Below are 13,254 nucleotides of genomic sequence, written 5' to 3' on the forward strand. Positions count from 1 at the left end.
TCAACATCCTTTCGTGATTAAAAAACTGAATAAAATAGGCATAGAAGGACTTTTTGTCAATCCTATAAAAACCATTTATGACAAGCTGGGTGTGGTGGTGCATGCCTGTAATCCCAGTACTTGGGAGGCAGAGGCTGGAGGATCACAGCAAGTTCAAGGCCAGCCTGGGCTACATAGTGAGTTCAAGGCTAGTCTGAATTACCATGGTGAGTCCCTGTCTCACACAAACAAACAAACAAAAACATAATAAACCTATGGCCAATATCATATTAAATGGAGAAAAATTGAAAGCTTTCTCTGTAGGAGGGAATCAGAAACAAGACAAGGATGTCCACTTTTACCAAACCTGTTCAACATAGTACTCAAAACATTAGGAAAAGCAATTAGGCAAGAAAAAGAAGTAAAAGGGATATGTACTCAAAAGGAAGACTTTGAATTCATTGTCTGCAAATGACATGATACTCTATGTAGAAGACCCACTAAAAGACTCTTGGAATTAAAAACCAAATTCAGTAATGTAGCATGATATAAAATCAACAGAAAAAAATCAATAGTGGGCCGGGGATTTAGCTCAGTGGCTCTGCGCCTGCCTTGCAAGCATAGTCCTGAGTTTGATCCCTGGTACCAAAAATCAATCAATCAATCAACCATGTTCCTGTACAACAATAATGAACCAAGTGAGGAAGAAATTAGGAAAAAATACCATTCACAATATCACCAAGAAACATTAAATACAGTCAAATGTTTGATTGTAATTAACCTGGTCGGTGAGTGTTCCACAAGATGAGCAAACATTTCTAACAAATTTTAACTTGATAAACGAGTGATGTTTTGCAATATGAGTAGTACATCATGCCCAATGTCACATAATCACAACTGCTTCTTCTCTCCCCCGTGCCTTCTTTCATATATAAGTGGTTTGGATTATAAGTGGAACAAATTATTCTCATAAATCAAGGATTTACTGTACTTAGGAATTAATCTAACTAGGGAACTGAAAGACCTCTATAATGAAAACTATAGTACTTTAAAAAAAAATCAAAGAAGACATCACAAAATGGAAAGATATCCCATGTTCCTGGATAGAACCAATAGAGTCAAAATTCCGTACATCCAAAATTGATATAAAGATATAACACAATCACAATCAAAATACTAACAGGATTCTTCATAGAACTGTAGAAAACAATCCTAAAATTCACATGGAACCAAAAGAGACCTATAATAGCAAAAGCAATTCTGGATAACAAAAGCAAAAAGGGGGCCTCACAATCTTGGACTTGAAGTTATATTACAAAGCTACTGGGATAAAAACAGCATGATACTGGCACAAAAACAGACATGAGGATCAATGAAACAGAATAGAGGATACAGAAGCAACTGGAAGCACATTCAAGTATTTGATCTTTGGCAAAGAGGCCAAAAACATACACTGGAAGAAATATAGCCTCTTCAATAAATGGTGTTGGATGTGATAAAAACAGCATGGTAATGGCAAAGAAACAGACCCAAGGATCAGTGGAATAGATTAGAAGATGCAAAAACAACTCCAGACATACTCAGCCAACTCATCTTTTTTTTTTTTTTTTTTTTTTTTTTTGGTACAGGGGATCAAACTCCGGACCTTGTGCTTTCGAGGCAGGTGGTGGAACCACTGACCTAAATCCCCAGCCCTCAGCCACCTCATCTTTGACAAAGGAGCTAAACTCCCTCATAAGAGGAAAGATAGCCTCTTTAATAAACGGTGCTGGAAAAACTGGATTTCACCTGCCCAAGATTAAAACTAGACCCATATCTTTCACTGTGCACTAAACTAAAATTGAAGTGGATCAAAGATCTAAATATTAAAACAGAAACACTAAACTTGCTGGAAGATAGGTTTGGCAGAACTCTTGAAGACACTGGCATAGGGAAAGATTTCATGAACAAATCCTCAGTAGCACGGGAACTTGCACAAAGAATCAACAACTGGGATCTCATCTTAGTAAAAAGCTTCTGCACTGCAAGAGAAACCACCAACAGAGCTAAGAGACAACCTACAATCTGGGAAGAAATTTTTAGCAGCTGTACCTCAGACAAAGGACTACTACGTAGAATATATAAAGAACTTAAAAAATCAGATCCCCCCTATTTAAAGACCCATTTCAAAAATAGGCATCTGAAATGAACAGACATTTCTCAAAGAAGTAAAAGCAGCAAACAAATATATGAAAAAATGTTCAACATCACTGGTCATTTGAGAGATGCAGATGAAAACAACACTGAGATTCCACTTCATTGCTATGAAGAAATCAACCAACAACAAATGCTGGCTGGGTTGTGGGGAGAAAGGAACCCTTCTTGATTGTTGGTGGGAATGCACACGGGTGCAATTACTGTGGAAACTGATAAAGAGATACCTCAAAAAACTAGAGTTCTAGAGGTCCCATTTGACCCAGCTATTCCCCTGTTGGGTATCTTCCTAAAAGAATTAAAAGAATCATACCACAGAGATATATGTGCACCCATGTTTACAGCAGCACAGACTGTAATAGCTAAAACATGGAAAAAGCCCAAATGGCCATCAACTGGAGACTGGATGAAGAAAATGTGTATTTTTTTATAAAGTGGAGTACTACTCAGTCGTGAAGAGAAACTAGAGACATTTATAGCTAAATGGATGAACACTGAGGCCATACTCTTAAGTGAAATAAATAGGACACACATGTGTAAATACCAAATAGTTTCTCTGGTGTGAGAAACTAAAAGTGTAAATAAGGATCAAAATGTGTAATAGATAATATGAAATAGGAAGAAAAGGTCTAATGGGGAAGGGGAACTGGAAAGGGGATGGGAGAGGAAAGAAGGGAAAGGAAAACAATATGAGAAAAGGAAAAAATGGAAACAAAGTCTTTGTAAATAGGGAGGGGTGGAGGGGTTGAAGGGAGGGCAGGGGAATGGGGAAAAAATAAGAACCAAGATATATCATGTCAAGCTACAAATTCTCAATGATGGGACATACTTCCAAAACTGCTATAAAGAGTCAATGAAATCCCAATTGAAATCCCAGCAGCACACTTCACAGACCTGTGAAGAGACAACAATCCAAAACTTCATTTGGAACAAGAAGAGAACTCGAATAGCAAAAGCAATTCTAGGCAATAAAGACAAGGTAGGGTGTATCAGATTTCCCAACTAGAAGCTATACTACAAAGCTACTGTGATAAAAACAGCATGGTACTGGCAAGGAAACAGACCTGAGGACCGGTAGAATAGATTAGAAGATGCAGAAACAACACCAGACACACTCAGCCACCTCATCTTTGACAAAGGAGCCAAACACCCTTACTGGAGGAAAGACAGCCTCTTCAATAAGTGGTGCTAGAAACTAGGCCTATATTTCTCACCATGCACTAAACTAAAATCAAAATGGATTAAAGATCTAAATATTAAAACAGAAACACTAACCGGCTGTAACAGAGGTTAAGTATAACTCTTGAAGACATTGGTGTAGGAAAAGATTTTATGACAAAGCCTCAGTTGCCCGAGAACTAGCACAAACAACAAGTGGGATTTCTTCCTATTAAAAGGCTTCTGCACACCAAGAGAAACCATCAACAGTGTGAAGAGACAACTCACAATGTGGGAAAAAATTTTCATCTGCTGTTCCTCAGACACAGTCTAGAATGTAGAATCTATAGAGAACTTTAAAAAATCAGACCTCTCAAATTTAAAGACCCAATCCAAAAATGGGCATCTGAAATGAACAGACATGATATATGTACACCCATGTTCATAGCAGCACAATTTGTAATAGCCAAAGCTTGGAAGCAGCCCAATTGCCCATCAACTGGAGACTGGAGAAGGAAAATGTGGTTTATTTTTTTATAAAATGGAGTACTCAGCCATAAAAAAATGAGAAATTAGAGACATTTATTGCTAAATGAATGCACACTGAGGCCATACTCTTTAGTGAAATGAATAGGACACGTGTAAATACCAAATACAGTTTCTCTAATGTAAGAAACTGAAAGTGTAAATAAGGACTAAAAGGTATAACAGATAATGTGAAATAGGAAGAAAAGGGGCAAAGGGGAAGGGGAAGTGGGAGGGGTAAGGGAAAGGAAAGAAGGGAATGGAATTAATATGAGAAAATGAAAAAATGGAAACAAAGTATTTGTAAATAGGGAGGGATGGAGGGGTTGAAGGGAGGGCAAGGGAATGGGGGAAGAAAAAGAACCAAGAGAGATTATGTAAAGGTGCAAATTTCCAAGGATGAATGTAACTGTATTTCTAAAATGTACCAATAAAATTAATTTAAAAAGTACAACCCTCCCCACACACTTTTCAGTATGGTTCTACATTTAAAAAAAAAGTCAACAAATGGGATTATATCACACTAAAAAGCTTCTGCACAGCAAAAGAATCAATTAGTAGAATGAAGAGACAATCTACAGAATAGGATAATATTTTGTCAGCTGTTCCTCAGACAGAGGACTATTATCTAGAATATATAAACAACTCAAAAAAATTAAAGACTATCTATAATTAAAGATCCAGTCAAGAAATAAGACAAGTGAGTTATTTGTAAGAAAATGGATGCACCTTGGAACCATAACATTAAGTTAAATACGTCAGACATGCATGCTTAATTATTGCATGGTTTCTTCTATATAAGAAACTCAAATTATAAGTACAGAGCAAAATAAAAGAAGAGGAAGTAGAGAGGCAGATCTTTCTTGAATGGGAAGAGGATCAAGAGATGGAGGAAGGTGGATGGAGAGGAGTGAAAGGAGATGAAAACAGAAAATAAGACGTGTTATGAAAATGTACCAACTCCACACAAGGAATGTAAACATTATGTACTCCAAACATGTACTAATAAAAAAATTTAAAAAGTCTCTCAGTAAATCAATTAAACATGAAAAAATTTAAAAAATGTTAAGAGAATGAAGACATGCTACAATAAAGTTTGAAAAAGACATGTATTTGTGTGTGTGTGTGTATATCTCAAAACACAATAAGCCTCTATTTAAAAATGGGCAACAAATTTGAACTTTACTAAAACAATAACTATGCAGAGCAAATAATACAGCTGTTCAGCATCATTAATCATTATGGGCATGTAAATTAAACCCACAATGATAACTCACTACACATATATACCTGTTCCATAATATACATGACACACATTTACACTACATGTTAGCATCCCTAAAATTGAAAGACTGATCATCGTGGGCATTGGTGATGATATAGAACTATACATCTGTCACTGATGAAATTATAAAAAATTTTACAAACAACTTTAGCAATTTCTTATACAGTTCAATGGATATCTATGGTGCCAATGATTCAGCAACTTTATTCCAATATATTTACCCAGGAAAAATGAAAGGGTATGTCATCCACAATCTGTACACCAAAATTCATAGTAGCTTTATATGTAATAGCTGACAACTAGAAATAACCAAAGTGTCTATGACAGGTGAACTGATAAAACATGAATACTACCCAAGAACAAAGAAAGGAATGAAGTATTGATATGCAGAAGATGAATCTCAGATAATTATATTCAGAGAAAGAAGTCAAATAAAATGAATATATGATCTATAATTCCACTTACAGAGAATTCTTAGCAATGAAATCTAGTGTGCAGATGCAGAAAGCAGACCAGTAATCAACTGGGGACTGCCAAGGGAAAAGAGGGATGTAAAGGAGATATACAAAAAGAAACTTTTGGGGCCAATGGATAGTTCATTATCTTGTTTTTTGTCATGACTTCATAGATGTGTACATATGTCATAACTTCCCAAAGTGAACATTTTAAATATATTCAGTGTTTTGTATGCAAACTATATCTCATAAAGCTACTGAAGAAAGAAAAATAGCTTAAATATCAAAAACTCTACTAAAATTGTGTATGGCTGATTCAGAGAAGTAATTGTCAAACTTTAAGTTAATATAACTAATCTACTAAAATTTGAGCTTCTTTGGCTAATCTAAGATAGGCAGTATCCAGCAATAAGTTGGCCAACAGATGAGCAAGTCAGAACACTGAGAGATCTGAGATCAAGTCATTGATTGTCATAAAATTAATTTGGTGCTTTAAAATTAAAATATTTTATGCTAACTTATAAGTACAGATTTTTGTTATCCAGAATAGAGAAGTGTTGGAAAAAGGGATCATTCAAATTAAAGTCTGGTTTGCCTGCACCAATTTCTGTTAGACTGATCCATAAGCAAAAAAGGATTCAAGGACTTCAATCCTTGACATTCTAAATTCCTCTTTCAAAAACTGAATGTGAAGAAAGATGAGAGGAAGCATTTTTAATAGGTATATCTAACAGAATCTTTTTTCCCTCCACTTTTATGAATAAATGATACTATTTTAATTGAGTCATATTACCTAAACTACAACTCACTCTTTGGTTCTAAATTGAGCTTCTATAGAAGATGAATTTATACTTGCCCCTTTTGGGGAGGCATTAGGAGTTTATTGGTCATTTTTGAAATCATTTCTGTGGTAATATAATTAACTATTTCTAGTCTGAGAAAACACAGGTACTTGCGACTAAACTGTAACAGGACAATTCCAGAAGCATGATTTCACTTGCTAAGAATACAGTGGTTGGGCCAGGGATTTAGCTCAGTGGTTCCAGTGCCTGCCTTAAAAGTGCAAGGTCCTGAGTTTGATTCCCAGTACAAAAAAAAAAAAAAATACAGTGGTTGTGTTCCTCCACTCAGGAAGCCCAACCAAACCTCTAAATACCTACACTATGTGACAGCAACACTTACTTATTATAAATCTTGCATGATTTTAGATTAAAAGAATACCTATGGGGCCAGGGATTTAGCTCAGTGGTTCCACTCGCCTGCCTCATAAGCACAAGGATCCCTGGTACCAAAAAAAAAAAAAAAAAAATACCTGTGTTCTGAACTCCAAAATGTTATTTCCTGGGTTAATTCTTCCTAGTAACATCAAGTCTTTTATCTCCATACATTTCTTTTTAGGAGTTGTGCTGAAACTTGAAGGATTTTTTATAGTATGTTGATGACTAGACTCAAAGGAAGAAGAGATCTGCCTGTCGTTTGCACGTGGAATAGCAGAAGCTGCCTTTTTAAGACAAGGTTTTAGGGCATGTCCAGTATAAGTACCTAAGACAGCACTCCTCTGATGTGCCACAGATTCTGAGACCCCACCAGGTGGCAGCTGGGAAGCTGTTTTCTTGTTTCTTCTTTTGGGATCACAATGGTAAAGGTCTTGATCTGAAATAACAGTTGATAAATAGGGATCATTTTGGGAAAGGCTACTTGTGCATTCAGAAATATTTAACGAGCTTGTTGTGGCAGAAGGACTACAGAATTCATGATCTTTGGCTATCATTTCTATAAGATCATTTTCTTTTTGTGAGTGTTCTGTTTGAGCAATAAAAGTAGCCTGTTGGGATGATAATTTAATCTTCTCAGTGGTATCTGAATGTATGGAGTTTGAAAAACCATCCAAAGTACAATCACTTTCATTTTGTTTCAAATTCATCTCACTTCTAGAAAATTTTTTGGAATTTAGACAAATGTTAGTATTTTGGCCATCATTCCAAGTCTCTGGAGACAATGGAGTTTCTCCCACGCTTCCACAATCAAGGTTGACAGCAGAAAATGGACTTAATTGGGGCTGCACTACATTTTCCAGCCTGGTAAGCTCTTGGCTCTCCTTGTCACTGGAGATGTCTAAGCTGGATGATAACTTTCTTGAAGGAAGACCAGACAAGGATGTGACATTCTTATAATTTTGAATTTTCAGGCTTATATTTTTCTGTTTTTTTGCTGCCACCAGAAGTTTCTTCTGTCTTGTGGCCAAATTGGCCAGTTGTTCTCTCAGAACTCCATGCTTAAATGACTCTACGGACACCCTAAAAGAAGAAACAGAAAGAGGAAAAAATATAAATACAGCAGAAAGTTTTATAGCAGTTATTTAGATGTTAAAGATATTCTTTCAATTTTAATCAGCTTGAAGTATATAAAAGTCTGCCTTCACAATGTATTTAACCTTTGAGAGGAAACTGACTCCTTTATTTATAGTGAGTGTGCCATTTTTTAGTATGTGATTTATAATCATATCATTATTTATCAGTTTTGAGCCAACCATGAAAGAGGAATAAAATTTGGGTTGTCTACCTAGATTGCTATCTTTGGTTGAAAGGTACAAAGAAATTTGTGACAGAGGAGGACCCTCATTCATTATGTTTGGCATTTGATTACCTGTTTAAGTGGAATGGTATATTAGGAAGTACAATTTGGGAGTAAGTTCCATTCAGGATCCCTTAGCTATAGAGGAACAAGACTATTTTGTCAACAGTCATACTTCAGCTAGACCTAAGAAATATTAGTTCATTAAGTCATTACTGTACTAGTACTTTGAAGCTGTAAAAGACACTTTGCAGTCCAGAGCAAATGGCTCATCACACCTCCACATCTTTTGGTCTTTTGGTTAAGCCTACCTATCCCACACTAAACATCAGTATATTGAACACTTTGTTTCCAACTGTTCTCAAATTTTTTAGCCTCAGGACCTAGTCATACTTAAATAATTATTGAGGAACTCAAAGGGTTTTTGTTCATATAGATTATAATTATTAGTATTTACTATTTTAAGTATTGAAACTGAAAAATTTTTAAATACAAGAATATATAAGCATGCATTCCATTGACCATAAGGTAGCCTGTGGAAGATTCCATTGTATACTCATCAGGAAATAACATCTTAGCATGACTATAAAAAATAATTTTGACCTCACAGATTCCCTGAAAACACTTCACAGATCCACCAGGAATCTCTAGGTCATGCTGTAAAAGCTGGTGTTTTAAAGAAAAGTGATAGTATACCTATTTTGCCTTTCCTATTAAAGTTTACAGTTGTTGGCACTGAACTGCCGGAAACTGTATTTTAAAAGTACTAGTACTGAAGTGGAAAAAGGAGTAAGAAGAAATCAAATTAGCAAACAATAGGTAGCATAAAATGCAAAAATCTGGATAAAGGAGTAAAACCAGTAATAACATCACACTTAAACCTATGTGAAACAGAGTTCAGACCAAAAAAAAAAAGATGCTCTCTTTAGATTGCCCATGCCAAGATTTGGAGTCTTACAACAACATTAGTAAGAGTTTACAACCTACAACCCCAACTGATCAGAAATTTTTCAAACTTCCAATGCATTGTTCACCACAGGACATTAAAGGAAAATTAAGGTCCAGAGTTTGATCCCTGGTACAAAAAAGAAAAAAAAAGAAATTACAATTAAGGGCCAGGGATTAAGCTCAGTGGTTCTAGCGCCTGCCTCTCAAGCACAGGGTCGTGAGTTTGGTCCCGGGTACCCCCCCCCCGACCAAAAAAAGAGAGACAGGCAGGTCTGCACACCACCTACCGAGGTCGTGAGTCTCTCGAAACATGCCAAATCAGCCCGCAACCTGGCAACAATCCACTGGACACCCCCCCCCGCCCTGTACAGCCACCTGGCAACAATCCACTGGACACCCCCCCCCCCGCCCCCGTACAGCCACCTGGTTCTACACTACAAAGACGCAGAGGACACAGGACCACCAGACCACTATACTGAGTCCCACTGCTCCTGGCCCAGAGGTAGGGGCTTCTGAGTTGCAGTCCCACTGCTCCTGGTCCACAGGAAGGGGCTTCCTGGCCACAATCCCTCCCGCTGCTCCCAGCCCAGAGGAAAGGACTTTTGGGCCACCATCTGTCCTGCCGCTCCTGGCCCAGAGGAAGGGGCTTCCACACCACCATCCCTCCCACCGCTTGCAGCCCAGAGGTAGGGGCTTCTGAACCGCCGTCCCACTGCTCCTGGTCCAGAGGAAGGGGCTTCCCAGCCACCATCCCTCCCACTGCTCCCAGCCCAGTGGAAAGGGCTTTTGGGCCACCATCCCTACTGCTGCTCCCAGCCCCTGTCCCACCTCTCCCAGCTCAGAGGAGGTAATCCATGCAGGTGCCAACAGTCCCCCAACCCCAGTGGAAATGAGAAAACACGTAAATAAGTCTCAAAACCAGACTTCCAGATCACCTACAGCAACCCCAAAGGGAAATGAGATGGAACCCTCTGATACTCAACCACTTGGACCCACTCAACTGGCAACAAAAGGGGATCTGGAAACAATGAAATCAGAAATAATTTCTCAGATAACAGGAGAGATTGTGCTCTGAGTCCAAGACATGATTAATAAATCTAGAGAGGAACTCAGGAACATGATGGAATACTAACATAGGAAACAAATGGAATCCATAAAACAGATGCAAATAGATTTCCAGGACATGAAAACCTCCATTGAAAGTCTACACAGCAGAATGAGCCAATGTGAGGACAGAATTTCAGATATAGATGAGAAGACTGCAATTAATGACCAGAAAATGAAAAATTGCTTCAAATTTATAAGGGAACATGAGAAATCAATCCAGCAGCTGCTAGATGATGCAAAGAAGAATAACATAAGACTGATTGGAGTCAATGAAGAAACAGGAGAGAGTGCAGATGACATAAAAAAACTCTTCACAGAAATAATGGCAGAAAACTTCCCAAGCAGGGGAAAAGAGCTTGACATACAGATAAGTGAGGCATATAGGACTCCAAATAGCCTTGATCAAAAAAAATCTACACATAGGCATATAATTGTTAAGATTCCAGAAACTCAGCAGAAGAACAAAGTTCTACAAGCAGTTAGAGAAAAGAAACAAATCACATACAAAGGAAAGCCCATCAGAATCACAGCAGACTTCTCAACAAAAACTATCAAGGCAAGAAGAGCTTGGAGTGACATATTCCAAGCCCTAAAAGAAAAACAGCCTCCAACCCAGATTGATGTACCCTGCAAAACTATCTTTCAAAATGGATGGAGAAATAAGATACTTTCATGACAAAGAGCACCTTAGGAACTTCATGAATACCAAACCAGCACTCCAAAGAATTTTACACAATAGCCTAGGAATAGACATTGAGGATCACAACCCCAGGAGGCAAAGCAAAATGAACCCATCTGGCATGACAAGAAATTAAATGTAAAGGGGGAGAACCCAACAAAAAGAAAAAGTCATGGCAATGACAAGGCAATATGTTTCAGTTATAACCATCAACATTAATGGTCTCAATTCACCAATCAAAAGAAATAGACTGGCAGAATGGGTCAAGAAGCAAAATCCAACAATATGCTGCATACAAGAAACACACTTATGTCAAAAGGAAACTCATAGACTGAAAGTTAAAGGGTAGAAAACAATACTCCACGTGACGGGAACCCAAAAAAAAGTAGGAGTAGCTATCCTCTTGGCAGATCAAGTAGATTTCAAACCAACACTGATTAAGAGAGATGAAGAAGGACACTACATCCTTGTAAAGGGAAGAATCCAAGAGGAAGAGATGACAATCATAAATATCTATACACCAAACACTAGTGCACCCAACTATATAAAACAAATACCAACGGACATGAAAAGTCATATATGCACTAATACAATTGTAGTGGGGGACCTCAACACCCCATTGTCACAAATAGATAGATCAACTAGACAAAAAATAAGTAATGAAATACTACAACTCAATCGATCTCTTGAACAAATGAACTTAACAGATGTTTACAGAGTCTTCCACCCCACAAAATCAGAATACACATTCCTCTCAGCTGCACAAGGGTCATTCTCCAAAATAGACCACTTACTCACACATAGGACATGTTTAAGTAAGTCCAAAGGAATTGAAGCTATCCCCTGTATATTATCAGACCATAGTACAATGAAACTGGAGATCCATAGCAAAAGAAACTTGAAAAATTTCATAAACACGTGGAAATTGAACAACACACTTCTGAATAACCAATGGGTCACAGAGGAAATTAAAGAAGAAATCAGACAGTTCCTTCAATTAAATGACAATGACAATACAACATATCAGAATCTGTTGGACACAATGAAAGCAGTCTTACGAGGGAATTTCATAGCAGTGAATACGCATATTAGGAAAACAGAATGAGCCCAATTAAACAACCTGATGCTAAACCTCAAGCTTCTAGAAAAAGAAGAGCAGGACAACCCCAAAGCTCATACAAGGGAGGAAATTATAAAGATCAGAGGAGAAATCAATGCAATGGAGACTAAGAGAATGATACAAAAAATCAATGAAGCCAAGAGTTGGTTCTTCAAAACAATAAACAAAATTGACAAACCCTTAGCCAACCTTATCAGAAAAAGGAAAGAAAAGGCCCAAATCCATGCAATTAAGAATGAAAAGGGTGAAATTACAACAGACCCAGCAGAAATCCAGAGGATCATCAAAACCTACACTTCCAGAACCTATACGCCAATAAGATGGACAACACAGAAGAAATGGACAGATTCCTAGATACATACGAATTACCAAAGTTGAATGAAGAAGACCTAAAAATTATGAACAACCCAATATTAACCAATGAAATTGAAAATGTAATTAAAAACTTATCAACTAAGAAAAGCCCAGGCCCTGATGGCTTCACTGCTAAATTCTACAAAACATTTAGAGGAACTGCTGCCACTACTGTTGAAACTCTTCAATGAAACTGAAAGGGAAGCAATACTCCCAAATTCATTCCTGGAAGCAAGCAACACCTTGATCCCCAAAGTAGAGAAAGACCCAACCGAAAAGGAGAACTATAGGTCAATCTCACTAATGAACGTAGATGTAAAAATCCTTAATAAGATACTGGCAAATAGAATGCAGAAGATCATCAAGAAGATCACACACCCTGATCAAGTGGGATTCATCCCAGGAACGCAGGGGTAGTTCAATATACCCAAATCAATCAATGTAATACACTATATCAATAGAGCCAAGGACAAAAACCATATGATTATCTCCATAGATGCAGAAAAAGCATTTGACAAAATCCAACATGCATTTATGATAAAAACCCTACAAAAAATTGGAATAGATGGTCTGCACCTCAAACTGATAAAAGCCATCTATGAAAAACCAACAGACAATATCATACTAAATGGTCAAAAACTGAAATCCTTCACACTCAAATCAGGAACAACACAAGGATGTCCACTATCACCACTCTTGTTCAATATAGTTCTGGAAACATTAGCCACTGCAATTAGACAAGAGAAAGAAATAAAAGGAATAAAGATAGGAAATGAAGAAGTCAAATTGTCATTATTTGCAGATGACATGATACTTTATATAGAAGACCCTAAGACCTCCACCAAAAGTCTTCTAGACTTAATAACCAAATTCAGTC

General features: G+C 37.3%; 1 protein-coding gene across 1 annotated transcript in view; it reads right to left on the reverse strand.

Annotated features, from left to right (window-relative positions):
* Positions 1 to 13,254, reverse strand: part of Ankrd31 (ankyrin repeat domain 31) — a 257,731-nt gene that overhangs the window by 43,437 nt on the left and 201,040 nt on the right. The window contains exon 22 of the mRNA XM_021252381.2: positions 6,908 to 7,892. Coding sequence (XP_021108040.1) covers positions 6,908 to 7,892 — 985 coding nt within the window. The remainder of the gene's footprint in view (positions 1 to 6,907; positions 7,893 to 13,254) is intronic.

This window comes from Heterocephalus glaber, unplaced genomic scaffold (genome assembly GCF_053883595.1).
Source record: "Heterocephalus glaber isolate CG9 unplaced genomic scaffold, H.glaber_assembly_v1.0 deba00001788, whole genome shotgun sequence".
Taxonomy (NCBI): domain Eukaryota; kingdom Metazoa; phylum Chordata; class Mammalia; order Rodentia; family Bathyergidae; genus Heterocephalus; species Heterocephalus glaber.